General features: G+C 48.2%; 1 protein-coding gene across 4 annotated transcripts in view; it reads right to left on the bottom strand.

Annotated features, from left to right (window-relative positions):
- DIAPH2 (diaphanous related formin 2) overlaps positions 1-26180 on the bottom strand; it is a 1874941-nt gene that overhangs the window by 492220 nt on the left and 1356541 nt on the right. For all 4 annotated transcript variants that reach the window (XM_069746079.1, XM_069746080.1, XM_069746081.1 and 1 more), the window contains one exon: positions 13718-13842. In XM_069746079.1, coding sequence (XP_069602180.1) covers positions 13718-13842 — 125 coding nt within the window. The remainder of the gene's footprint in view (positions 1-13717; positions 13843-26180) is intronic.

Below are 26180 nucleotides of genomic sequence, written 5' to 3'. Positions count from 1 at the left end.
GGCTGCTGTAAGCAGGTGAGACCCCAGAAGAAAAGCAGCCAACGTGGCCAATAGGGGGCAGAGTAACTGACCGTGGAAAATCCTCCGCGCAGCAGGATCCGGAGTAAGAGCGCACTGCATTGTGCAAGGAAATATCTGCATTTATGGCTGCTGTAAGCAGGGGAGACCCCAGAAGAAAAGCAGCCAATGTGGCCAATAGCGGGCAGAGTAACTAAAGTCAACATGCCGCTAATTGTGTGGGCCTGGGACCGTGCCAGAGGAAACAGGTTGGAAAAAGGGTCACAAGGGGCATTTCTTGCCCTAAGAAAAACGCTTGTGTTTAACAAGAATGTTAATTAAATAACGAAGCCTAAAATCCTCCGCACAGCAGGATCCGGAGTAAGAGCGCGCTGCAGTGTGCACGGAAATATCTGCATTCATGGCTGCTGTAAGCAGGTGAGACCCCAGAAGAAAGGCAGCCAACGTGGCCAATAGGGGGCAGAGTAACTGACCATGGAAAATCCTCCACGCAGCAGGATCCGGAGTAAGAGCACGCTGCCGTGTGCACGGAAATATCTGCATTCATGGCTGCTGTAAGCAGGTGAGACCCCAGAAGAAAAGCAGCCAACGTGGCCAATAGGGGGCAGAGTAACTGACCGTGGAAAATCCTCCACGCAGCAGGATCCGGAGTAAGAGCGCACTGCATTGTGCAAGGAAATATCTGCATTTATGGCTGCTGTAAGCAGGGGAGACCCCAGAAGAAAAGCAGCCAATGTGGCCAATAGCGGGCAGAGTAACTGACCATGGAAAATCCTCCACGCAGCAGGATCCGGAGTAAGAGCGCGCTGCCGTGTGCACGGAAATATCTACATTCATGGCTGCTGTAAGCAGGTGAGACCCCAGAAGAAAAGCAGCCAACGTGGCCAATAGGGGGCAGAGTAACTGACCGTGAAAAATCCTCCGCGCAGCAGGATCCGGAGTAAGAGCGCACTGCATTGTGCAAGGAAATATCTGCATTTATGGCTGCTGTAAGCAGGGGAGACCCCAGAAGAAAAGCAGCCAATGTGGCCAATAGGGGGCAGAGTAACTGACCATGGAAAATCCTCCGCGCAGCAGGATCCGGAGTAAGAGCGCACTGCATTGTGCAAGGAAATATCTGCATTAATGGCTGCTGTAAGCAGGTGAGACCCCAGAAGAAAAGCAGCCAACGTGGCCAATAGGGGGCAGAGTAACTGACCGTGGAAAATCCTCCGCGCAGCAGGATCCGGAGTAAGAGCGCGCTGCATTGTGCAAGGAAATATCTGCATTTATGGCTGCTGTAAGCAGGGGAGACCCCAGAAGAAAAGCAGCCAATGTGGCCAATAGGGGGCAGAGTAACTGACCATGGAAAATCCTCCGCGCAGCAGGATCCGGAGTAAGAGCGCACTGCATTGTGCAAGGAAATATCTGCATTAATGGCTGCTGTAAGCAGGTGAGACCCCAGAAGAAAAGCAGCCAACGTGGCCTTTAGGGGGCAGAGTAACTGACCGTGGAAAATCCTCCACGCAGCAGGATCCGGATTAAGAGCATGCTGCAGTGTGCAAGGAAATATCTGCAATAATAGCTGCTGTAAGCAGGTGAGACCCCAGAAGAAAAGCAGCCAACGTTGCCAATAGGGGGCAGAGTAACTGACCATGGAAAATCCTCCACGCAGCAGGATCCCGAGTAAGAGCACGCTGCAGTGTGCATGGAAATGTCTGCATTTATGGCTGCTGTAAGCAGGTGAGACCCCAGAAGAAAAGCAGCCAACGTGGCCATTAGGGGGCAGAGTAACTGACCGTGGAAAATCCTCCACGCAGCAGGATCCGGAGTAAGCGCGCGCTGCATTGTGCAAGGAAATATCTGCATTAATGGCTGCTGTAAGCAGGTGAGAGCCCAGAAGAAAAGCAGCCAACGTGGCCAATAGGGGGCAGAGTAACTGACCGTGGAAAATCCTCTGCGCAGCAGGATCCGGAGTAAGCGCGCGCTGCATTGTGCAAGGAAATATCTGCATTAATGGCTGCTGTAAGCAGGTGAGACCCCAGAAGAAAAGCAGCCAACGTGGCCAATAGGGGGCAGAGTAACTGACCATGGAAAATCCTCCATGCAGCAGGATCCGGAGTAAGCGCGGTGCAGTGTGCATGGAAAAATCTACATTAATGGCTGCTGTAAGCAGGTGAGACCCCAGAAGAAAAGCAGCCAATGTGGCCAATAGGGGGCAGAGTAACTGACCATGGAAAATCCTCCACGCAGCAGGATCCGGAGTAAGCGCGCTGCAGTGTGCATGGAAAAATCTACATTAATGGCTGCTGTAAGCAGGTGAGACCCCAGAAGAAAAGCAGCCAATGTGGCCAATAGGGGGCAGAGTAACTGACCGTGGAAAATCCTCCACGCAGCAGGATCCGGAGTAAGAGCGCGCTGCCGTGTGCACGGAAATATCTACATTCATGGCTGCTGTAAGCAGGTGAGACCCCAGAAAAAAAGCAGCCAACGTGGCCAATAGGGGGCAGAGTAACTGACCGTGGAAAATCCTCCACGCAACATGATCCGGAGTAAGCGCGCGCTGCAGTGTGCACGGAAATATCTGCATTTATGGCTGCTGTAAGCAGGTGAGACCCCAGAAAAAAAGCAGCCAACGTGGCCAATAGGGGGCAGAGTAACTGACCGTGGAAAATCCTCCACGCAGCAGGATCCGGAGTAAGAGCGCGCTGCAGTGTGCATGGAAATGTCTGCATTTATGGCTGCTGTAAGCAGGTGAGAGCCCAGAAGAAAGGCAGCCAAAGTGGCCAATAGGGGGCAGAGTAACTGACCATGGAAAGGGGGAGCTTTGTGATATTTCATCCATTGGGACACAATAATTTCTACTGTTTACCAGTATATATGTAAATCTATATATTCACATGCATTGTATATCAAAGTCACAAATATATATAGGACCTAGATATTTATAGATATTTTGCAAAGAAATTTTTTTTTCTGAAAATTTTCAAAAAGTTGATGAAACAGAGAAACATTGCATCTGGGAGTCTCAGAACAGATCGGCTCATTTCAGCTCATAAATTTCATTATTTTCCTAAAAAGGAGACCTAAACGACCGAGGGGCACAGGGCGGCGTAATGGTAACGGTGCGGAGCCCGGGCAGCCTCCATCACCCCTGTACGTAGAGTCGGGGCCTTGGACACAACCCTCTGACATTATTATTGGGGATCGTGGTGTTTGTAAGTAATGTTGCTATTTATTGCTTACTAAATTCTTCAGTTGGTCTCCACATATTAACACTTTCTATGCCGTCGGTGACAGGTTTCGCCGCCAGTGATGCTCTTGCAGCAGGGAACGTTTTTGCAGAGTGGCCCATGGTGGGCCTCGATCCCAGGTCCCCGTTACCAGGCTCTCTCCACCCTACCGCTGCTGACAGTCACTTAGATGCCGGGAGTCTCGGGAGGCAAAGAGGTTAATACTGTAGATCTTTGTAAGTGACGGCAGATTTGTCATATTGCAGCATTTATCCATCTCGTGTGGCGTCATTAATATTATTTACAGCCGTGAGGACAGTGATTCATCAGCCGGATCTGTGTGCATAAACATGATGGCTTCATCACGGCTTCCAGAGTCCTCCATGAATATTCATCTGTGGTCGCGGATGCTGGCAGCGCAGCGCTGGAGCTGTGCGAACAGTCGTCATTCCACGACTTCATCCACTGACCACATATACATTGGATTTAGGGTCCCTGGAGGAAATGCCGTAAAAGAGCAGAAAAGCTGAAAACTGAGAAATCAAATAATGCGTTGACATTTGTTATTTCTGACCAGGACCTGTCAATGTCATGGGGCCACCGCGACAGAGAGGTTCCAGAGAACCGCAGCGCTCTGAGCCTCATTCACACACGATGAACAGAAGCTCTTCTCCTAAGTTCTGACCTGGCTGTCTTGTGCCAGCAAGGCAGGAGTTAAACCTTGTTACTGAAGTTGCTGAGAGCTAGGTCTCTCAGCTGATTAGGTTTTGGTAATCACCGCTCCTACATAGACTCAGCTTTGTCTTCAACTGTTGTCAGTGATCAGTTCTGCTGCCTGGCTTGGAGGTTGAAGGAGCGTGGTGTTTTGGAGCTTGGAGTTTATTTACAGAGATTGGTGTTTGCTGTTTTGGTTGCATGTTAAACCTGTTTTTCTTCCTAGTTTTTCCTTCTCTTCCCTTCTCTGTGTTACCTCTGTGGTTGTGTGAGCATTTGGTGAGTTTGAGACTTTAAGTTACCTTGTCTGTACACCCTGTTTATTGTTGTATTTATACACTGGTGCAGTACTCCTCCCTGGGGGGGACAGGGGGCCACTAATAAGGCCTGCACAGGAGACAGGGATATGCTGGTGGCTCAGGCCTCCTAACCATCATAGGTACCCCTGAGATAAGGGAAAGCCAGGGCCCCTTATAATGGCAGGGACAGGTGCGGGTCCCCGTATGCCGTCCTGCCCCTTATCGCCGTTATTGGCGTGTGTAACAACTCTGCTGGCATCACGGCATGGCCTCACATCTCTCACACAATCTTACCCACTGCTCCAGGCCATGATGTGGTTTCTGTTTCATGCCAGCTCCATGTTCTGTGTCTCTGCTCTCTGCATGCCTCATGGCTATGTGTATAGGGGGCCGGCGCCTGAACTCTCTGGTTCTTATAGGAATCAGGTGCACCTGTCCAATCAGTTCCTGACCAATTACCAAGAGGCCTCCTGTATATAGTGCAGCTCCACCCTGTGGTCTGGGCCTGTGCAATGTGTTTGCTGAGTTAGTGTTTTGCTTCTGAGTTTGCCAGGTCCTGCTCTGTGTTGCTCCCTCTCTGGAGGCTTTTCTCTGTGCATTTGTCTTTATCTTTGTCCGCCCTCCAGGAGGCAGAATATCCTGGTCCTTGTGTCTTGTTCCATTGCTTTGTCTGTACTTAGTCTTGTCTCGGTCTCCTTGTGTGTGGCTTCCTTCCCTGCTGTGTCTTTCCTTGTGTTCTCGGTCTGCTTGCACTCCGCACTCTTGCGGCTCTGCCTGCTCTGCATCTTGGTGGCTTAGCCGCTGCTCCGCACTTCTGCGGTTCTGCTCCGTCTTGCTCTGCTCCGCTCCCGTTGCTGCAGAAACCTCTTGCTGCAGTTCCCCTCTGCAATCCTTGCGGTTCCACTTTGCTTAGCTTCTGCAGTATCTCTTGCTGCAGCTTCTCTCCACATTCTTTGTGGCTCTGCTCAGCTTTTGTCACTACGCTACCGCTTGCTGCTTTTCCATTCCTATCTGCAGTCTTTCACTCCTCTCCTGTGTGAACAGGTCCCTACCTGTTCCTCAACTATATATCCCTACCTGTTCCTTCATCTCACTCACAATTGGACTGCACTCGGGTGTCATCTGAGTGCAGCCTGATTCTAATATTTCATCAGCTAGTCCTGTGTTTCCTGCCGTCCTAGCCAGTCCTGTCTCCTGCCGTCCTAAGTCAGTTCTGTCTCCTGCCGTCCTAGCAAGCCCTGTGTTCTCTGCCGTGTCTCTGCCAGCCCTGTGTTCCAAACTACAAATCTGTACCTGCACGTCCAGTGTGAACAGGCCCTTACCTGTTCCTTCATATACCACATCAACCAGTCCTGTGTTCTCTGCCGTGCCTCCCAATCCTGTGTTCCTGCCAGTCCTGTGTTCCTGCTGTCCTAGCCAGTCCTGTTTCCTGCCGTGTCTCTGCCAGCCCTGAGTTCTCTGCCGTGTCTCTGCCAGCCCTGTCTCAGCCGTGTCAGCCTACTCGTCTGTGTTCCAGCCGTGCTCTTCTGCCAGTCCTGCCTAATGCCCGCACCAATCCTGGTGTTCCTGTCTCCCAAGTGGGATCAGCAGCCACAGCCAGACACCACCCTGGAGTAGCACCTGGCAGCTGCCTGCTGCACAAGCCTGTCCTCACCATCAGAGGCTCCAGTGAAAACCCAGGCAGCTGTCATAGTCACGCCCCTTCCAGGGTAGTCTGGTTTGTGGCACAGTGGGGCCACAAAACCCCCGAGCTCACACCCACCAGTCAGGGCGTGAGCGTAACAGTTTGCACAGGCCATGGCCTCCGCTGTATCCTATGTCCTACCGCTCGCAGAGCATGATGAACTTTCTTTCTACCAGTGTGAGCAAGCTGAAGAATTTGTTCCGCGCTGTGTCGTTCCAATTGAGGAGACCTCGGGCCCAATCATAATTTCTAACGCTCTCTACGATCAACTTCGGGCCTATGAGGAGGAGCACGACCCAGCTGACCCACCTAGGTTCTATGGGAATCCAGAGGAATGCCAAAGCTTCCTGGAACAGTGCTTGCGCTACATCCTGCAGAATGCAGCTTGTTTTCCCTCTGACCAGATTAAGGTGGCCTACATCATGTCCTACCTAGCAGGAGATGCGTTATTATGGATTTGTCCCCTCTGGGAAGCAGGGGATCCTATCGTCATGAGTCTTGGGGCCTTCCTGGTGGCCTTCCGTAAAGTCTTTGACAAGCCTCGTCCTGCTGCTCCTGTGAAGTCTTCCCCATCTAGATCCGAGAGGCGCTCCAGACGGGCGAAACCCGTGAAGAAACCTCCACGTCAAGCCATGACCGTCTGTGATCCTCCAGTTCCTCTACCCGTTAAAGCAGCTACTCTAATAGAACCCAAAAAGACTGTCAAGAGTGGACTGGGAAAGCATCAGTCTAAGAGCAGTCGTAAGAAGGGCTTACTACGTCGCTGCTGTTGTGAGGAACACCTGGAAGACCTCTGTCCAGGGGATCTAAAGCTCCAAAACCTCGGGCCAGTAGGAGAGACTGCCCTTGGTGAGAATAACTCCCTTCCGCTAAAGTCTGAGTCTGTTCCAGTGCCTTGTGGGAGCTTCGGTCCTGCAGATGTGTTAAAGCTGCTAACCAGACGGAGTCTAAGTGTGATTCCTGTTCCACTGCTCCAGAATCCTGTGAAGGTGTTTGGTGATTGCCGAGTCCTACTTATGAACAGTCCAGTGTTGAAGGGACAACTACAGCTCCAAATCGGAGCATTGTATGCGGAGAGATTTGTTTTCCACTGGTTGACCAGTCCGCCCGTCGGTCGTTCTGAACCGGATAGCTCTGCGCCTGTCACCGGCTGCTGCCAGCTCCTAGGTGAGGAGGCCGAGGATGCCTCACGTTTGCTGGCTGATCCTGGGTGAGGAGGCCGAGGATGCCTCACGTTTGCTGGCTGATCCTGGGTGAGGAGGCCGAGGATGCCTCACGCTTACTGCCTGTTCCTAGGTGAGGAGGCTGAGGATGCCTCATGCTTTCAGCCTGCTCCCAGGTGAGGAGGCCGAGGATGCCTCATGTTTGCTGGCTGTTCCTAGGTGAGGAGGCCGAGGATGCCTCATGTTCACTGCCTTCTCCTAGGTGAGGAGGCCGAGGATGCCTCATGTTTGCTGCCTGCTCCCAGGTGAGGAGGCCGAGGATGCCTCATGTTTGCTGGCTGTTCCTAGGTGAGGAGGCCGAGGATGCCTCATGTTCACTGCCTTCTCCTAGGTGAGGAGGCTGAGGATGCCTCATGTTTGCTGCCTGCTCCCAGGTGAGGAGGCCGAGGATGCCTCATGTTTGCTGGCTGTTCCTAGGTGAGGAGGCTGAGGATGCCTCATGCTTGCTGGCTGTTCCTAGGTGAGGAGGCTGAAAATGCCTCATGTTTGCTGCCTGCTCCTAGGTGAGGAGGCTGAAGATGCCTCATGTTTGCTGCCTGCTCCTAGGTGAGGAGGCCGAGGATGCCTCATGTTTGCTGCCTGCTCCTAGGTGAGGAGGCCGAGGATGCCTCATGTTTGCTGCCTGCTCCTAGGTGAGGAGGCTGAGGATGCCTCATGTTTACTGCCAGCTCCTAGGTGAGGAGGCTGAGGATGCCTCATGTTTACTGCCAGCTCCTAGGTGAGGAGGCTGAGGATGCCTCATGTTTGCTGGCTGCTCCTAGGTGAGGAGGCTGAGGATGCCTCATGTTTGCTGCCTGCTCCTAGGTGAGGAGGCTGAGGATGCCTCACGTTTGCTGGCTGTTCCTGGGTGAGGAGGCTGAGGATGCCTCATGTTTGCTGGCTGTTCCTGGGTGATGAGGCTGAGGATGCCTCATGTTTGTTGGCTGCTCCTGGGTGAGGAGGCTGAGGATGCCTCATGCTTGCTGCCTGTTCCTAGGTGAGGAGGCTGAGGATGCCTCATGTTTGCTGGCTGTTCCTAGGTGAGGAAGCTGAGGATGCCTCATGTTTACTGCCAGCTCCTAGGTGAGGAGGCTGAGGATGCCTCATGTTTACTGCCAGCTCCTAGGTGAGGAGGCTGAGGATGCCTCATGTTTGCTGCCTGCTCCTAGGTGAGGAGGCTGAGGATGCCTCATGTTTGCTGCCTGCTCCTAGGTGAGGAGGCTGAGGATGCCTCATGTTTACTGCCAGCTCCTAGGTGAGGAGGCTGAGGATGCCTCATGTTTACTGCCAGCTCCTAGGTGAGGAGGCTGAGGATGCCTCACGTTTGCTGGCTGTTCCTGGGTGAGGAGGCTAAGGATGCCTCACGTTTGCTGGCTGTTCCTGGGTGAGGAGGCTGAGGATGCCTCACGTTTGCTGGCTGTTCCTGGGTGAGGAGGCTGAGGATGCCTCACGTTTGCTGGCTGTTCCTGGGTGAGGAGGCTGAGGATGCCTCATGTTTGCTGGCTGTTCCTGGGTGAGGAGGCTGAGGATGCCTCATGTTTGCTGGCTGTTCCTAGGTGAGGAGGCTGAGGATGCCTCATGTTTGCTGGCTGTTCCTGGGTGAGGAGGCTGAGGATGCCTCACGTTTGTTGGCTGCAGCACAGGCCGGAGTGGAGTCCGTAGGGAGCGATTAATGCTGTGACATCTCCTCTCTCCCCAGATCTCTTCGTGACTCCTTTAGCCGTCTCTGAGGTGCCTCGTCTTGTAAATCTCGGGTGCGTTCTTCACAGTAAACACGTTCATGTGGAGGGTGCAAGAAGCACTCAGAAGGGCAACCAGAGGAATATGTGGCGAGTTGCCCTCATGTCCGGCTGTCACATGAAATATCACTCTCCGTATATCCAATACACATTTACTAACACAGGATTGAGAGAATCTCCTCCTGCCGAGCGTTCACAGTATTATTTATGTACATCGATGAATAATGCATGGAGGATGCATGTCCTACACTCGCACGCCCGCCATACGTCGCCATCATTCCCAGCCTTAATGCAATCCGCTAATTCAAAGCGTGCCGAGATCTATTGAAATGGTTTTTGTGTTTCAGAAATCTTGAAATTTGCATTACAATAGAGGAAATGTAAAAGTGTCAGAATGTACTCGGTGTCACTCAAGATCTAAATCGGAAAATTAAAGAATTTCAAGAAAAATATAAAAGTTAAATGGAGAAAAAAAAGAATATATATAAAGATTATATATATATATATATATATATATATATATACGGTATATATATGAGCCGCGTATATGCACGGGAATGTCCGTTCAGTGCACGTATCTCTGGATCGCTGCGGCCGCTGGGAGTTATCCTCGCGCTGCAGAACCAGCAGCAAGTTATGAGGATGGAGACCAGCGGGAGGCGGCGACTCGGGGAGCAGAGGACCGCATACTGGGGTAAGGGGTCGTAGGGACTTCCAGGACACCCCGATTCTACAAAATCACAAGTGAACGCCATAGACCCAAGCACTGTCCATCAATGTCTGACTACAAACTGAGGTACTGCTGTACAGGGTCACCCCACAGGGAGGCGAAGAACTAGGTCGAAATACGGGAGAGGAGAAGCCAAGGAAGTCAGCCCAAAATAATCCCAGAAGAACACGTCGTCGTGTACGGAAATTACTTCACCGAGTGCCAGCAGTGCAAGGGTTAAAGATGACCAGAAGAGTGCGGGGACTGTGGCTCCTGGATATAATGGCAGACGGCCAAGTGGACGTCCAGCATCTACTGCAACAAGTCGGTGAGATGGCCGAAAAAGCATAAAAACAAGAGAAAAGCCCTCAAACATCAGTATGGGCAGGAAGCGGCAGAGCATGGGGCCGCACGGCTACACCGGTGGTGTCGGAGAAATTATTACCAGGACATCTAACCATACGCACAATGCACATTCTACCATCTTCTCATGCTTCAAGATGACCATGTTTTACAGGGCTACAACACAACGTGTTTTGCACCACCTGCTCCGACCATTGACTATAGTCTTGTCATTTGAGGAAGGAGCAGTCAGCTCTGAAACGCGTCATGCTCCTTTCTCCAGTGACATCTGCCTGCGCGACAGTTACCAGGAAGTACATCATGGCCGCGTTATCCCGCACACAAAGGAAACAGGGATGAGGTTTTCATGGCCCTCTGGACCCCATGCTCGTCAGTAGGAACGTGTTCACAAGAAGCTGGTGAGAAGTTGGATTTATTCATTTTCCTCAAAGTCTAGAATGGCTGATAACAGTGGAGAATAGCTGTAATTCCAGTACAGATCACATAGACAGGAGGTAGATGACAGGTTCAGTCTCCCTTTAAGGATTGCAGTGATTGTGACGCAAATACTAACAGAAAGAATTAAAGACAAAGAGGAAAACAGAACAGACATTTGTCAAGATCTTCTAGAGCAACAGGAAGCCGGGATGTGGAGAAAAGCCGGGACATGGAGGAAAAAGCCGGGGTGTGGAGAGAAAAATCGGGGCGTGTAGAAAAAAGCCGGGGCGTGGAGGAAAAAGCCGAGACGTAGAGAGAAAAGCCGAGACGTGGAGAGAAAAGCCGGGACGTGGAGGAAAAAGCCGGGACGTGGAGAGAAAAGCCGGGAAGTGGAGAAAAGCCGAGACGTGGAGGAAAAAGCCGGGACATGGAGAGAAAAGCCGGGAAGTGGAGAAAAGCCGAGACGTGGAGGAAAAAGCCGGGACATGGAGAGAAAAGCCGGGAAGTGGAGAAAAGCCGAGACGTGGAGGAAAAAGCCGGGACATGGAGAGAAATGCCGGGGCGTGGAGAAAAGCTGGGAAGTGGAGAAAAGCCGGGACGTGGAGAGAAAAGCCGGGACGTGGAGAAAAGCCGGGACGTGGAGAGAAAAGCCGGGACGTGGAGGAAAAAGCCGGGACATAGTAACATAGTAACATAGTAACATAGTTAGTAAGGCCGAAAAAAGACATTTGTCCATCCAGTTCAGCCTATATTCCATTATAATAAATACCCAGATCTACGTCCTTCTACAGAACCTAATAATTGTATGATACAATATTGTTCTGCTCCAGGAAGACATCCAGGCCTCTCTTGAACCCCTCGACTGAGTTCGCCATCACCACCTCCTCAGGCAAGCAATTCCAGATTCTCACTGCCCTAACAGTAAAGAATCCTCTTCTATGTTGGTGGAAAAACCTTCTCTCCTCCAGACGCAAAGAATGCCCCCTTGTGCCCGTCACCTTCCTTGGTATAAACAGATCCTCAGCGAGATATTTGTATTGTCCCCTTATATACTTATACGTGGACGTGGAGGAAAAAGCCGGGACGTGGAGGAAAAAGCCGGGACGTGGAGGAAAAAGCCGGGACGTGGAGGAAAAAGCCGGGACGTGGAGAAAAGCCGGGACGAGGAGGAAAAAGCCGGGACGTGGAGGAAAAAGCCGGGACGTGGAGAGAAAAGCAGGGAAGTGGAGAGAAAAGCCGGGACGTGGAGGAAAAAGCCGGGACGTGGAGAGAAAAGCCGGGAAGTGGAGAAAAGCCGAGACGTGGAGGAAAAAGCCGGGACATGGAGAGAAAAGCCGGGAAGTGGAGAAAAGCCGAGACGTGGAGGAAAAAGCCGGGACATGGAGAGAAAAGCCGGGAAGTGGAGAAAAGCCGAGACGTGGAGGAAAAAGCCGGGACATGGAGAGAAATGCCGGGGCGTGGAGAAAAGCTGGGACGAGGAGGAAAAAGCCGGGACGTGGAGGAAAAAGCCGGGACATGGAGAGAAAAGCCGGGACGTGGAGGAAAAAGCCGGGACGTGGAGAGAAAAGCAGGGAAGTGGAGAGAAAAGCCGGGACGTGGAGGAAAAAGCCGGGACGTGGAGAGAAAAGCCGGGAAGTGGAGAAAAGCCGAGACGTGGAGGAAAAAGCCGGGACATGGAGAGAAAAGCCGGGAAGTGGAGAAAAGCCGAGACGTGGAGGAAAAAGCCGGGACATGGAGAGAAAAGCCGGGAAGTGGAGAAAAGCCGAGACGTGGAGGAAAAAGCCGGGACATGGAGAGAAATGCCGGGGCGTGGAGAAAAGCTGGGACGAGGAGGAAAAAGCCGGGACGTGGAGGAAAAAGCCGGGACATGGAGAGAAAAGCCGGGACGTGGAGGAAAAAGCCGGGACGTGGAGAGAAAAGCAGGGAAGTGGAGAAAAAAGCCGGGACGTGGAGAGAAAAGCCGGGACGTGGAGGAAAAAGCCGGGACGTGGAGAGAAAAGCCGGGAAGTGGAGAAAAAAGCCGGGACGTGGAGAGAAAAGCCGGGATGTGGAGAGAAAAGCCGGGACGTGGAGAGAAAAGCCGGGAAGTGGAGAAAAGCCGGGACGTGGAGAGAAAAGCCGGGACGTGGAGAGAAAAGCCGGGACGTGGAGGAAAAAGCCGGGACATGGAGAGAAAAGCCGGGACGTGGAGAGAAAAGGTGGGACATGGTGAGGAGCCGGGACATAAGTGCTTCACAAAGTACATATTACTGGATAATGTGCTACAAAATCTCTACAAATGTTTGTGATCTGTTTATCACAGCGATCCAAAGTATAGACATATCTGTCCAATCAGATCACATGAGATTGTCTGCAGATCCACACAATCCCACATGTATGGTCTCTGAGAGGATCCAGGGGGAGCGTTCTGCCTGTGGCCAGCGTCAGGATGATGTGGGGTGACTTACCAGCCATTAATGATCCCCTGGTAAATTACATAAGTAGATAGTCTCAGCACAGATAATCTGTCCTATCAGATCACAACAGATCACCTACTGAGTAACAAGATCCAAATGTAACAAAATGTATCAATGTACACAAACAACGACACAGAACATCCCACTCTCACTGTGGAAACTAAAGTAAACATAATAAACAGAAAAGCCGAGAACATAAATCATGTAGAAAACGCAAGAAACAGTATAGTAATACAGTAACAGTCCTGGGAAGCAAAATCTGATTACCTGGAAGGTCTGATAATCCGGCACTGCTTCCACTGGAGAACTGAAATATAACGCTGCAATTTAAAAACTAGAACAAAAACTGCAAAAAAGCAAAGGCACCGAGGAGACATCGGAGGTGAGACAGAGATGGGATAGTCGTACTTTTCTATCAGTAATAATGTAATAGGAATAATGATAGAAAAGTCTTAGTATTTTCCTTTTCCTTTTTATAAGTGCAATAAACAATACAACCCTATAATTACACCTCTAGAATAATACTTCAGGAGAGGACGGGCTACGAAAAAACTGAGAAAAAGAATACATGAAAATAACAGAAGTAAATGAAAACTGCAGATACAAAGTGCGAATAAGTTGTAATTCTACAGATTCCGCGTCAGCCCCCGCTGCATTTCAGGTGCAATTAACGCTGCATTTGCTTAAATATCTGATTGTAAGCAGATCCTGCGCTGCGGCCGGCGCGTAGATTGTGCCACGTAGCCGCTGGCGGTCTCTGGGACGGGACGCACTACTCTCACCATCTCAGCTGTGAAAGCAGACTGTCGCTGAGCTGTTAATTTCATGCTGTGTAAATATTTAACTAGTGTTTCTGCTTCACGTCAATGACCTAAAAAATGACAAAACTTCAATGAAAGGATATCGTCATTTTCTCCACAAACTTATCGCTGGGGTTATCGGTTTTGGGGAAGTTTTTGATGTCACCTTCCAGGCGTTTTATCTGGTGATCCATGGCGTCCAGGCTGGCCTTCAGGTTCTGAGCAGAAACTGCAAGAGAAAAGAAGAGTTGTAGATGAGATTCCCGATGCTACAGGGGCTGCAGTGCAGGTTTTACCCTAATCCCCTGAGGAGCCGAGCGCCCCACTTATTACCAATCTCTGTGGCCACGAGGTGCTGCTTCTGGCCCAAAGTAACCCAAAAACACGTGGTGGACACCTACAGCAACCAACCATCCAAGTGTATCAAACGGCTGAACGTGTGATACATATGGGGCAGCTAGGGTTATTCTGACAGGTGTCTACATAGTGTCGGGCTGTGGTGCCGAGAGCCACCGGTAACAGTCCCTCAGGGGCCACGGTGCAGCAAATATCCCACCCCCTCACTCACAAACGTCCCTCCTGCATCCATAGAATAAGAAGTGAGCAGTTTGCTGGATGGATGTCTGTACATGGAACTGTGCTGCTCACATAGGTGGGCCCGCCAGGGGATTTACCGCTTCCCCGTGGGCCAGTCCCAGTCTGGACAGATACTAATACTCATGATCGCGCGTTTCCTCCCGTCTGATCTGGAGACACAGACAGGAGATCTCAGCAGATCAGATACTTTATGGTTGGTCTTTTCATTCCTGCTGAATAGCGCTGACACATAGTAATAATAGACACAATCCTTTACTGTTTAACGTGATAACTTCATTTGCTTCATAATTATTTTTCACCTATAATTTACATTTTTGCAGCTTTCACACATAAAGTGAGATTCTGGGTGAGACGACGTGATGCTACAACGGTGCCATGTTCACCGACAAAGTAACACCGACAATCGACAAATCATCGTCAGCTTTCATCCACAGACCAGTGCCGGACACGGCGGCCGGTCCTCGGACCCAGGAGGAAGATACCACGGGGCATTCCACCCCAGAAGGAAAGTCCTGCTGTACCATCTCACATGAGAGGGGGTCTCATATGTGAGGGGTCTCATATGAGAGGGGGTCTCATGCGAGGGGTCTCATATGTGAGGGGTCTCATATGTGAGGGGTCTCATATGCGAGGGGGTCTCATGCGAGGGGTCTCATATGAGAGGGGGATCTCATATGCGAGGGGGATCTCATATGCGAGGGGGTCTCATATGTGAGGGGTCTCATATGTGAGGGGTCTCATATGCGAGGGGGTCTCATGCGAGGGGTTTCATATGAGAGGGGTCTCATATGCAAGAGGGTCTCATGCGAGGGGTCTCATATGCGAGTGGGATCTCATATGAGAGGGGGTCTCATGCGAGGGGTTTCATATGTGAGGGGTCTCATACGCCAGTGGGATCTCATATGCGAGGGGGTCTCATGCGAGGGGTCTCATATGCGAGGGGGATCTCATATGCGAGGGGGATCTCATATGCGAGGGGGATCTCATATGCGAGGGGGTCTCATATGAGAGGGGGTCTCATATGAGAGGGGGTCTCATGCGAGGGGGTCTCATGCGAGGGATCTCATATGTGAGGGGTCTCACCTGCAAGGAGATCTCATATGCGAGGGGGTCTCGTGCGAGGGGGTCTCATGAGCGGGGTCTCATATGCGAGGGTCTGGTCTCACCTGCAAGGAGACCTCATATGCGAGGGGGATCTCATGTGAAGGGGATCTCATAACACGACAGAAATATTATTACAGTTACATATTGCAGAGATCATGTGCACAAAACATTACAGCAACGAAGCGCCCCCCCCCCAAAAAAAAAAAAAAAAAAGATAGACGCCAGCACATAGCGAACATCTTTATGGCTGCGGATTCACTCCTAAGGAGAAGGGTCTGGTTTCTGTTCCCCTTTCATGAACATTTCGGAACCATTGGACCAATTATTTCCCACTGATTAGAAGCAGAATGTAAGGATCTGAATTGTGTGCCTGTTTTGCCTGATCTTGCCCTTATCTAAGATGGAGTTAGTGGCTACATGGGGGCCATCTTGTTTCCTGTCTGCTGCATATATGAAGGGACTCTGCCCACTATACCTTCCTTGTGTATCTCGTACTTCACCTGCTGCCAAGCTAGAAGGACTTGTATCTTGCCTGTCTCTTCTGTTCATCGGGATACCCCATTTGTTACCGGTCGGCCTCCCATCTGAAAGACGCTACTTCTCCAGATCTGCTCTGCACCCACCTCCACTAGGAGCCCAGTCCAGGCTCCGGCCCTCTGAACTCTCATCACCGGTCTGTACTGACAACACCCTTATATTCCGGAGTCTGCATATGTCTGCTGCTGGATTCTTAGAGCCTCTGTTTGCTTTCCACCTGTTAACTGAAGCCTGTTTTCCTACAGTATACTCTATTGAGTCTTGATATACCGTGTTTTTATCTTCACTCTGATCAACGTCACCGGTCTCCATAGAATATCAGAATAATCTTATGACACAGAAGTGCAACACATATATGCGCCGGAACGTTATGGTGGTACGCACCGGAACATTATGGTGGTACGCACCGGAATGCTATGGGTGGTGCGTACCGGAACGTTATGGTGGTACGCACCGGAATGCTATGGGTGGTACGCCCCGGAACAGTATGGTGGTACGCACCGGAATGCTATGGGTGGTGCGTACCGGAACGTTATGGTGGTACGCACCGGAATGCTATGGGTGGTACGCCCCGGAACAGTATGGTGGTACGCACCGGAATGCTATGGGTGGTGCGTACCGGAACGTTATGGTGGTACGCACCGGAATGCTATGGGTGGTACGCCCCGGAACAGTATGGTGGTACGCACCGGAATGCTATGGGTGGTGCGTACCGGAACGTTATGGTGGTACGCACCGGAATGCTATGGGTGGTACACGCTCCCGTGTTCCAAGCTCAGAGCTCATCTGTATTGGTTGAAGTGCAGAGGTAAGTGTTGTCGCTCGCTACATTTGAATAACCAGCAAGAAAAGATGTAAGGTTTCAGCCCCCAAAAATTGCAGAATAGTGAGCGCAGCTCTGGAGTACAATAATACAATCTGGGCAGTTGGAGACAGGGGTGGATACACCAAGGGTGGACACTTGTCTGTGTTTGTGGTCCACCATTTGTCCTGACTAAACTGCCTAACAGCTGGGTGCAAAACAGCCGCTGGGGAAAAAAATACATTTTTCATCCATACGTTGCACGCGGCGGAGCCGACCGAGCACCGGGAAAGCAAGAGCTCATTACTGGCCCAGCAGAGACCCCTAACCATGTAACCACAGCTCAGGACCGAAACGCGTCAGCCACGGTCATCTCCAGTATAAACACTCGCTTTATGTAACAATTCATTTCTGCATTATTGTCTCCATACAAGTCAGACAGACGAGATTTGCTACTTCTTCGATTTTCCTTCCATTTCCAGGCTGCGGCTCCTGCAGCTCCATCAAAACGTCTGATTTCAGCTGCGCACAATGCTGGCCCTGCGGGACCGCAGACGAGAGATCAATGATTCCCAGCGGACGCTTTTCCCCATCTTCTCCCTTAAAGCTTGTCAGGGTGGTGAGCTCTCGGTAACTTTTTGTCAGTCATGATGAATGGGAAGGCTCATTTAACAGCTGCTGGTTTCTGAGAAGTTGCAAGAAATGACTTTTTTTCCTTGTGTGTTTTGCAATCAAAGAGCAGAAAAACAAGTTTCCGCAGTGACAGAATCTTCACTTTACGTACCTTGCATTTTGGCATCTGCCACTTTGTAACCATTTGCATAGGAGCGTGATCCATCATGGGGACAGTATGCGGGGCCCAGACGTGGAGCGTCCTTTATGCTTGGGGTGACAGGCCATAGAGGGGTCTGTCAGGGCAGAATGGAGACCCCCACGCATGTGGGGGTGCACGCAAGTGTCCCAGAAGCAAAGCGTCACGAAGATAAGCGTCATGATACAGCAGTTATTCCATGGCAAAGAACTAACATCCATCTTCTCTCTTCACACAGGTATAACTTCCCACCTCTGCTTGCTGTCTCATCTGCTGCAATAGACTGTAAGGGTATAACTTCCCACCTCTGCTTGCTGTCTCATCTGCTGCAATAGACTCTAATGGTATAACTTCCCACCTCTGCTTGCTGTCTCATCTGCTGCAATAGACTCTAATGGTATAACTTCCCACCTCTGCTTGCTGTCTCATCTGCTGCAATAGACTCTAATGGTATAACTTCCCACCTCTGCTTGCTGTCTCATTTGCTGCAATAGACTCTTATGGTATAACTTCCCACCTCTGCTTGCTGTCTCATCTGCTGCAATAGACTCTAATGGTATAACTTCCCACCTCTGCTTGCTGTCTCATCTGCTGCAATAGACTCTAATGGTATAACTTCCCACCTCTGCTTGCTGTCTCATCTGCTGCAATAGACTCTAATGGTATAACTTCCCACCTCTGCTTGCTGTTTCATCTGCTGCAATAGACTCTAATGGTATAACTTCCCACCTCTGCTTGCTGTCTCATCTGCTGCAATAGACTCTAATGGTATCACTTCCCACCTCTGCTTGCTGTCTCATCTGCTGCAATAGACTCTAATGGTATCACTTCCCACCTCTACTTGCTGTCTGTCATCTGCTGCTTTACCATCTAGAAACATATTTTAATGTGTCTTCTAATTCATTGGTATAATTCATTTGGGTTCATTGTTCTTAAAACTCACTGTTGCATATCCATGACTGGGATCAGTGTAGATCTTATCTGGTGGAAGGTGTTAAAATAGTTGTTACCAGGCTGAATGTCTTTGATCATCTAAAAAAAAAACAAAAAAAAAAACAACCTGGTGTGCTGGCCCTAGCTGCCAAATTATTCTCAACCAGTTCCCACAATCCATCTCTTCTGACCCAGCAGTCTGGACTATAAATTTCGAAACATCCTTAGGGGTGCACGCATGTGGGGGTGCACGCAAGCGTCCCAGAAGCAAAGCATCACGAAGATAAGCGTTGTGATACAGCAGTTATTGTTGGCATATGCAACAGATTGGGACTTATTATAAGTGAAAGGAGGACTTTATACTAACCAGACAGCAGATGGCGATAGTGTGTAAAGTTATATACTTGCTGTAATGTGGGGAGGGAAGCTCTCAGTGGTTGGTTGTTTTCTTACTTTCGGTTTTGCTTTTCTTCATGAATGTGTTATGTTAGTCTTCAGTGCACGGACTGTGTGACACTGAATTGTATCTCATGTTTATCCAGTATGAAGTAAATACTGTTTACTCAAGATATCTTGCTGATTGAAGCTTTCCTAAGTACAGCGGTGACTGCAAGAAGACGCACTCTGCAACAGGTTATGGGCCCAGGCACCCCAGATAACTCCAGACAACTCCAGACAACTCCAGGCACCCCAGGCACCCCAGATAACCCCAGATAACCCCAGATAATTCCAGACAACCCAGGCACCCCAGACACTACAGGTCTGCACTACAAGCCCAGGCAGAAGGATCCTGGTTTATAGCCCAGATAACGGAGCACACAGATAAGCTCTGTAAACAGAAGGAACTAAATCCAGATACAGAGTGACAGAGGAATTCAGCATCCCAGGAGCTGATATATAATTGCAGAGAATTCACAGGACATACAGGAGAATATCTTCAGTACAACTCTCTAAACAAGTAAGACTATATAAAGATGATGAGTAACACAGAACTGAAATTTACAGTAGCTAAACTGAATAGTGAAAATTATCAGTTATGGAAATTCAAAGTAGAGATGTTGTTATCTAAGGATGATCTATGGGAAGTAATTGTTACAGCAAGACCAGATCAAGATAATCAGACATGGGATAAGAAGGATATACAAGCGAGAGCCACCATTAGCTTATTAGTGGATGATGCTCAATTAATACTTATAAGAAATGAAGAAACAGCTAAGGGAATGTGGGAAGCATTAAGAAAACTGTATGAAAGACCTAGCTTGAATCACAAGTTGTTTTTATTAAGAAAGCTGTACAGTATGAGATTGAGTGCAAATGACGATATGCAGAAGCACATATTCTCAATGATGGAAGTGATATCACAGCTAAGATCTATTGGTGAAGATGTTAAAGAAAGTCATGTAGCAGCTATATTGTTGTGCAGTTTACCAGATTCGTATACAGCCTTGATAAATGCCCTTGAGACGAGACCAGAAACTGACATTACATTAGATTTTGTGAAAACAAGACTAATAGATGAATATCAGAGAAGAAAAGAACAAATAAATGATTCTTCTACTGAAAAGGACAGTGAAAATGCTCTTAAAGCTACAGAATTCCAAAAACCCTATAATAAAGAGACAAGAGAATGCTTCAGATGTAAGAAAAAAGGTCATTTAAAGAAAGACTGTACCATATGGAAAGCAGAACAACAAAAATTACAACATAAAAAGCATACAGAGAAAGTAAAAAACACAATTTCCGATTCATGTGAGAATAATTGGAATGGCACATTTAAAGTAACAGACAAGAAATCATCACTTGGTTGGTTTATTGATTCAGGAGCAACGAGTCATATGACAAGTGACAAGAATTTCTTTACTGATCTTGATTTAGATAAGAAAGAAGCCATTTATCTCGCAGATGGAAGCCAAATAACCGCAGAAGGTATCGGACAAGGTATGCTAAATTGTTCAAACAAGTTCGGGCAAGATTCAAAGATACTTGTACAAGATGTGTTGTATGTTCCAAAATTGGAAGGCGGATTATTATCTGTGAAACGTTTAACAGCAAAAGGACTTACAGTGAAATTTAAAGACAATGAGTGTGCAATTATTGCAGGAAACAAGGTGATAACCAAAGTCAAGGCAGATGAACAATTATATCATTTTGACACACCAAAGGAACAGATGAAGGTATGTACACATGATCACAAAAACTGTATTCACATGTGGCATAGACGTCTAGGACATAGACACCCTGACAGTATAAGGGAACTACAGAGAAAAGAATTGACAAAAGATTTAAAGATATCAGATTGCTCAATTACCATAAGATGTGATTGTTGTATAAAATCCAAAGCCACAAGGTTATCTATTCCAAAAGAAAGTGAGATGAAAAGCGAAAGACCACTTGATTTGGTGCATACTGACGTATGTGGACCCATGAAAGTGACTACATCAGGAGGCAATAGATACATGTTGACTTTTATAGACGATTACTCAAGATACACAGTCACATACTTAATTAAAAACAAAAGTGAAGTTTTTGATAAACTTGTAGACTATGTAACAAGATCAAGTAACAAATTTCAAAGGAAGCCAATTGTCATCAGAAGTGATAATGGAGGTGAATTTACAAGTCACAGAATAGAAGACTACTTAAGACAAAATGGAATAGAACACCAGAAAACGGTTCCATACACACCTGAACAAAATGGAGTAGCAGAAAGGAAAAACAGAACTCTAACAGAGATGATAAGATGTATGCTGACGGATTCCAAACTACCAGAGAAATATTGGGGTGAGGCAGCAATGACAGCTACTTATCTACAGAACCGACTTTTTTCCAGAAAACTGACGAAAACTCCATATGAACTGTGGCAAGGTATGAAACCAAGTGTCAATCATTTAAAAGTTTTTGGATGTAAAGTTTTCATATTCATTCCAACAGAAAAACGTTCCAAACTTCAAAACAGATCCATGGAAGGAATATTTGTTGGATATAGGGAAAATTGCAAAGGATACAGAATCCTAGATCCCAAAACAGACAGAGTTACGGTGAGTAACAGTGTGACATTCATTGAAGATTTAAATGAAGATATTATGATTTCAGTTGAAACAAAAAATGAGAAAACCAATAATGACACAACTGAAGAAATATCTGATGAGAAAGAAGTAGAAGTTAATGAAGAACAAAATACTGAAAGTGAAGAATCACAACTACAAACAGACACAGAACCAAGACGTTCAATGAGAGAGAACAAAGGAAAACCACCAAAACGTCTCTCATACAAGACAAGCACAAGAAAAATCTATGAGCCTACTTCTTGGGAAGAAATATCTAAACTGCCTGTTGGAGAAGACTATGATGAGACATTTGCTCCAGTTGTCAAACACACTACAATAAGAACTTTACTTACAGTTGCAGCAAGGAAACAGATGCAACTGAGACATCTGGATGTAAAGACAGCTTTTCTGAATGGAGATTTAACAGAAGACATTTATATGGAACAACCTCCAGGATTCAAAGATGAAAAAAATCCAAACAAAGTTTGTAAACTACAGAAAAGCATATATGGTTTAAAGCAAGCAGCTAAAGCGTGGAATGACAAAATCACGGAAGTACGTACAAATGAAAAATTTCAAAGAAGCAAAGCTGATCCATGCTTATACACAAAAAGGCTGATTAATAGATGGATTTACATACTCATATATGTAGACGACATTTTGATTTGTTTTGAACAAGAAAGGGATAACGAAAACATTCTAAAAATCCTGAAGCAACATTTCGGAATCAAAGACTTGGGAAATGTAAAACAATACCTAGGAATACAAGTAGAAAGAGAAGATGATGGAAGTTTCCTACTGAATCAAAATCACATGATTCAAGACATAACAGAAAAATTTGGATTAAAGGATGCAAAAACAGTAAAGTCTCCAATGGAAACTAATTATCTCAAAGAGATGAACAGTGAACAAAATATGCTACCAAATAATGAAGAATACAGAACAGCAATAGGAAAACTACTGTATCTAGCGAACGTTACAAGACCAGACATCGCAGCAGCAGTAGGAATCCTGAGTAGAAAGGTATCAAAACCAAATAAAGCTGATTGGAATGCCGTGAAGAGAGTAATACGTTATTTGAAAGGAACTAGCAATGTTAAGCTGAAATTACCCACAAGCGATGATTGCATTTTAACAGGATATGTTGATGCAGATTGGGCTGGAGATCCAACTGACAGAAGATCTACCAGTGGACATATTTTTTTCCTCTCAGGTGGACCAATAAGTTGGACAAGTAAGAAACAGTCAATTGTGACACTATCTTCAACAGAAGCAGAATATGTTGCCGCAGCACACGCGAGTCAAGAAGTACTGTGGTTAAGACAATTGTTGACAGAATTAGGAGAACCACAGTTGGCACCAACAAAACTAAAAGAGGACAATCAAGGATGTCTTGTTCTTGCTCAGATGGAAAGAGTCAATCCAAGAACCAAGCATATTGATGTGAAATATCATTTCTTGAGAGATCATCAGGAACAAGGAGTCTTGAAGTTAGAGTACTGTCCTACTGAAGAAATGACAGCAGACATTTTCACGAAGGCGTTGAATACTGATAAACATCAGAGACTAATAAAAAAGTTGGGTTTGATTGAATAAGTCCCTACTGTTGAGAAAGGGTGTTGGCATATGCAACAGATTGGGACTTATTATAAGTGAAAGGAGGACTTTATACTAACCAGACAGCAGATGGCGATAGTGTGTAAAGTTATATACTTGCTGTAATGTGGGGAGGGAAGCTCTCAGTGGTTGGTTGTTTTCTTACTTTCGGTTTTGCTTTTCTTCATGAATGTGTTGTCTTCAGTGCACGGACTGTGTGACACTGAATTGTATCTCATGTATATCCAGTATGAAGTAAATACTGTTTACTCAAGATATCTTGCTGATTGAAGCTTTCCTAAGTACAGCGGTGACTGCAAGAAGACGCACTCTGCAACAGTTATTCCATGGCAGTTAGGGCAGGAGTCAGTTAGCCCACACTCTGCTCTCCCTTCTATCCATGTGCTTTATTCTTATCCTCCTATGTCCCCTTGCAATCCACATCCACCGCCCCATCCCCCCTCCATCACGACTCGTATACATCAGCTCCTCTATACTTCCCTCTCCCATATTCAGCTCCCATGCACTTCTCACCTTCTTGAAAAACCTCAGTCCATCTTGCCCAAACAAACTGCACAAAAAAACTTCATACAATTCCAAAAACTACTTGCTCTTTATCTTCCTGCTCTTACTGATTTCAGGGGACATCTCCCCCAACCCCGGTCCACCATCCACCAACCTCAACCCCATAACCTACCTCACATCGAAACCTTAATAATCTTACTAATATTAATTGCACTCCTTCAACCTTCTTTTAATTGTGCCCATTGGAATCCACGGTCTGTATGCAACAAGCTTCCTTTCCTACACAATTACTTTCTGAAAAACTCTCTGAATCTGTTGGCCCTCACGGAAACCTGGATTCAGGATTCTGACACTGTCTCTCCTGCTGCCATTTCTCATGGTGGCTTACAATTCTCCCATTCCCTGAGAACCACAAATAGACCTGGTGGTGGAGTCGGCATATTCCTGTCCCCACAATGCACTTTCCAGGTCATCCCCTCAGTTCCATCACTCTCATTCCCTTCTTTTGAGGTCCACACAATCAGGCTCTTTCGTCCCCTCTCCCTCAGAGTAGCGGTCATATACCGGCCCCCAGGCTCACCCCCCCACTTCCTGGACCATTTCTCTGCCTGGCTGCCGCACTTCATGTCCTCAGAACTACCAACCTTTATCCTGGGAGACTTCAACATCCCCATTAACAGCCCCACTTCCACATCTCCATCCCATCACTAACCACTTCTCTTGGCCTCTCACAGTTCTCAACCTCTGAGATACACAAAGACGGTAACACCCTGAACCTAGTTTTTGCCCGGCTCTGCTCAATCTGCTACCTAGATAAATCACCGCTTCCCCTCTCTGACCACAACATTCTCTCCTTCACACTCACAAATCCTCGCTCACCCCAGCACCCTCCTGTTACGTGTGTGCTGTTATATGTACGTTTATTAGGTTCCATGTGAGATGCATGTCCCTAATGTATCAGCCCACAAGCTGCGCCCCTGGGCAGAGGGGGCACGATATTCCCTTTTGTCTGCCCCCCACCTTTGTAATTCCCACAGTAAATATCGGTAGGCACCGGTCACCTGCAGCTATTGTAATGTATGTCTGGCCTGCCGCTTTTCTATTGGCCTGCCCTGTGTATCTGTGTGATATATTCTGTGTCCTGTGAGTAAAGTGTTGTCAGACTGGAAATACGTGGAGAAGCAGTGATCTTTTATATGCGCCCATGTAACCAAGCAATTCCAGCCAGCGTCCTTCATTCAGACTCAAGCCAAAGCAGAGTGGACCTCCTGAAACACGGGGTGGTACTGAAAGAGGTACCCCAGCTTGGTAGACCCCGTTACACCTCCTAACTACCATTCAGTCAGAAATCTACAAGCCATTAACTCTCAAACACTTTCAGACTCCCTACACTCATCATTGTCCCCAATCTCTTCTTTTTCCTGTCCTGATCTGGCGGTACTTCACTTCAATGACACTCTTAGAAGCACCCTTGACCAAGTAGCTCCCCTCACCCTCAGAACCTCCAAACACAGAGTGAAACAGCCCTGGCTCACTCTCCACACTCGATCCCATCACAGAAGAAGTCTCCAGCCTCCTCTCCTCTTCTCGTCCGACTACGTGCACTACCGACCCTCCTCCAGTCTCTCTCTCCAGTCATCACAACTCACCTAACTACAATCTTTAATCTCTCCCTCTCCTCTGGCATTTTCCCCTCCTCCTTCAAACACTCTATCATTACTCCATTACTATAGAAACCCACCCTCGACCCAACCTGCACAAACAACTACAGACCAGTCTCCAATCTCCCCTTCATCTCTAAACTCCTGGAGCACCTGATCTACTCCCGCCTTACCCGTTACCTCTCCACTCACTCCCTCCTAGACCCTTCACAGTCCGGTTTCCGCCCCTACATTCGACAAAAACTGCACTCAAAGTGACCAATGACCTTCTGACTGCAAAACGTAATGGTGACCACTCTCTGCTCATTCTTCTCGACCTTTCTGCAGCTTTTGACACTTGACCACCCTCTCCTACTCTCTAGGCTCCAGTCACTGGGCATTAAGGACACTGCTCTCTCCTGGTTCTCCTCCTACCTTTCTGACCGCTCCTTCAGTGTTCTCTGGCTCCACTTCATCTCCTCTACCTCTCGCTGTCGGGGTTCCTCAGGGCTCAGTCCTTGGCCCCCTTCTCTTCTCCCTCTACACGGCCCCAATTGGACAGACCATCAGCAGATTTGGCTTTCAGTACCATCTTTATGCCGATGACACACAACTATACACATCATCCCCAGACCTTACCCCCGCTGTACTACAGAACGCCACTGTCTGTCTGCAGTCTCCAACATCATGTCTGCTCTCTATCTGAAAATCAACCTCTCCAAAACTGAATCCGTCAGAATCCCAACAGTCCAGCAAATATTCCTGGTGGAACTGACAGTATTCCCAACAGAGTGGATGGAGCTGATGTATTCCCCGCGGAGCGGACGGAGCTGATGGCATTCCCCACGGAGCAGACGGAGCTGACGGTATTCCCCATAGAGTGGATGGAGCTGACAGTATTCCCCATGGCGCGGATGGAGCTGACGGTATTCCCCGCAGAGCGGACGGAGCTGAAGGTACTCCCCGCGGAGCGGA

The sequence above is a fragment of the Ranitomeya imitator genome, chromosome 2, assembly GCF_032444005.1.
Source record: "Ranitomeya imitator isolate aRanImi1 chromosome 2, aRanImi1.pri, whole genome shotgun sequence".
Lineage (NCBI taxonomy): Eukaryota > Metazoa > Chordata > Amphibia > Anura > Dendrobatidae > Ranitomeya > Ranitomeya imitator.
This window is presented reverse-complemented; position numbering and strand designations above follow the sequence as displayed.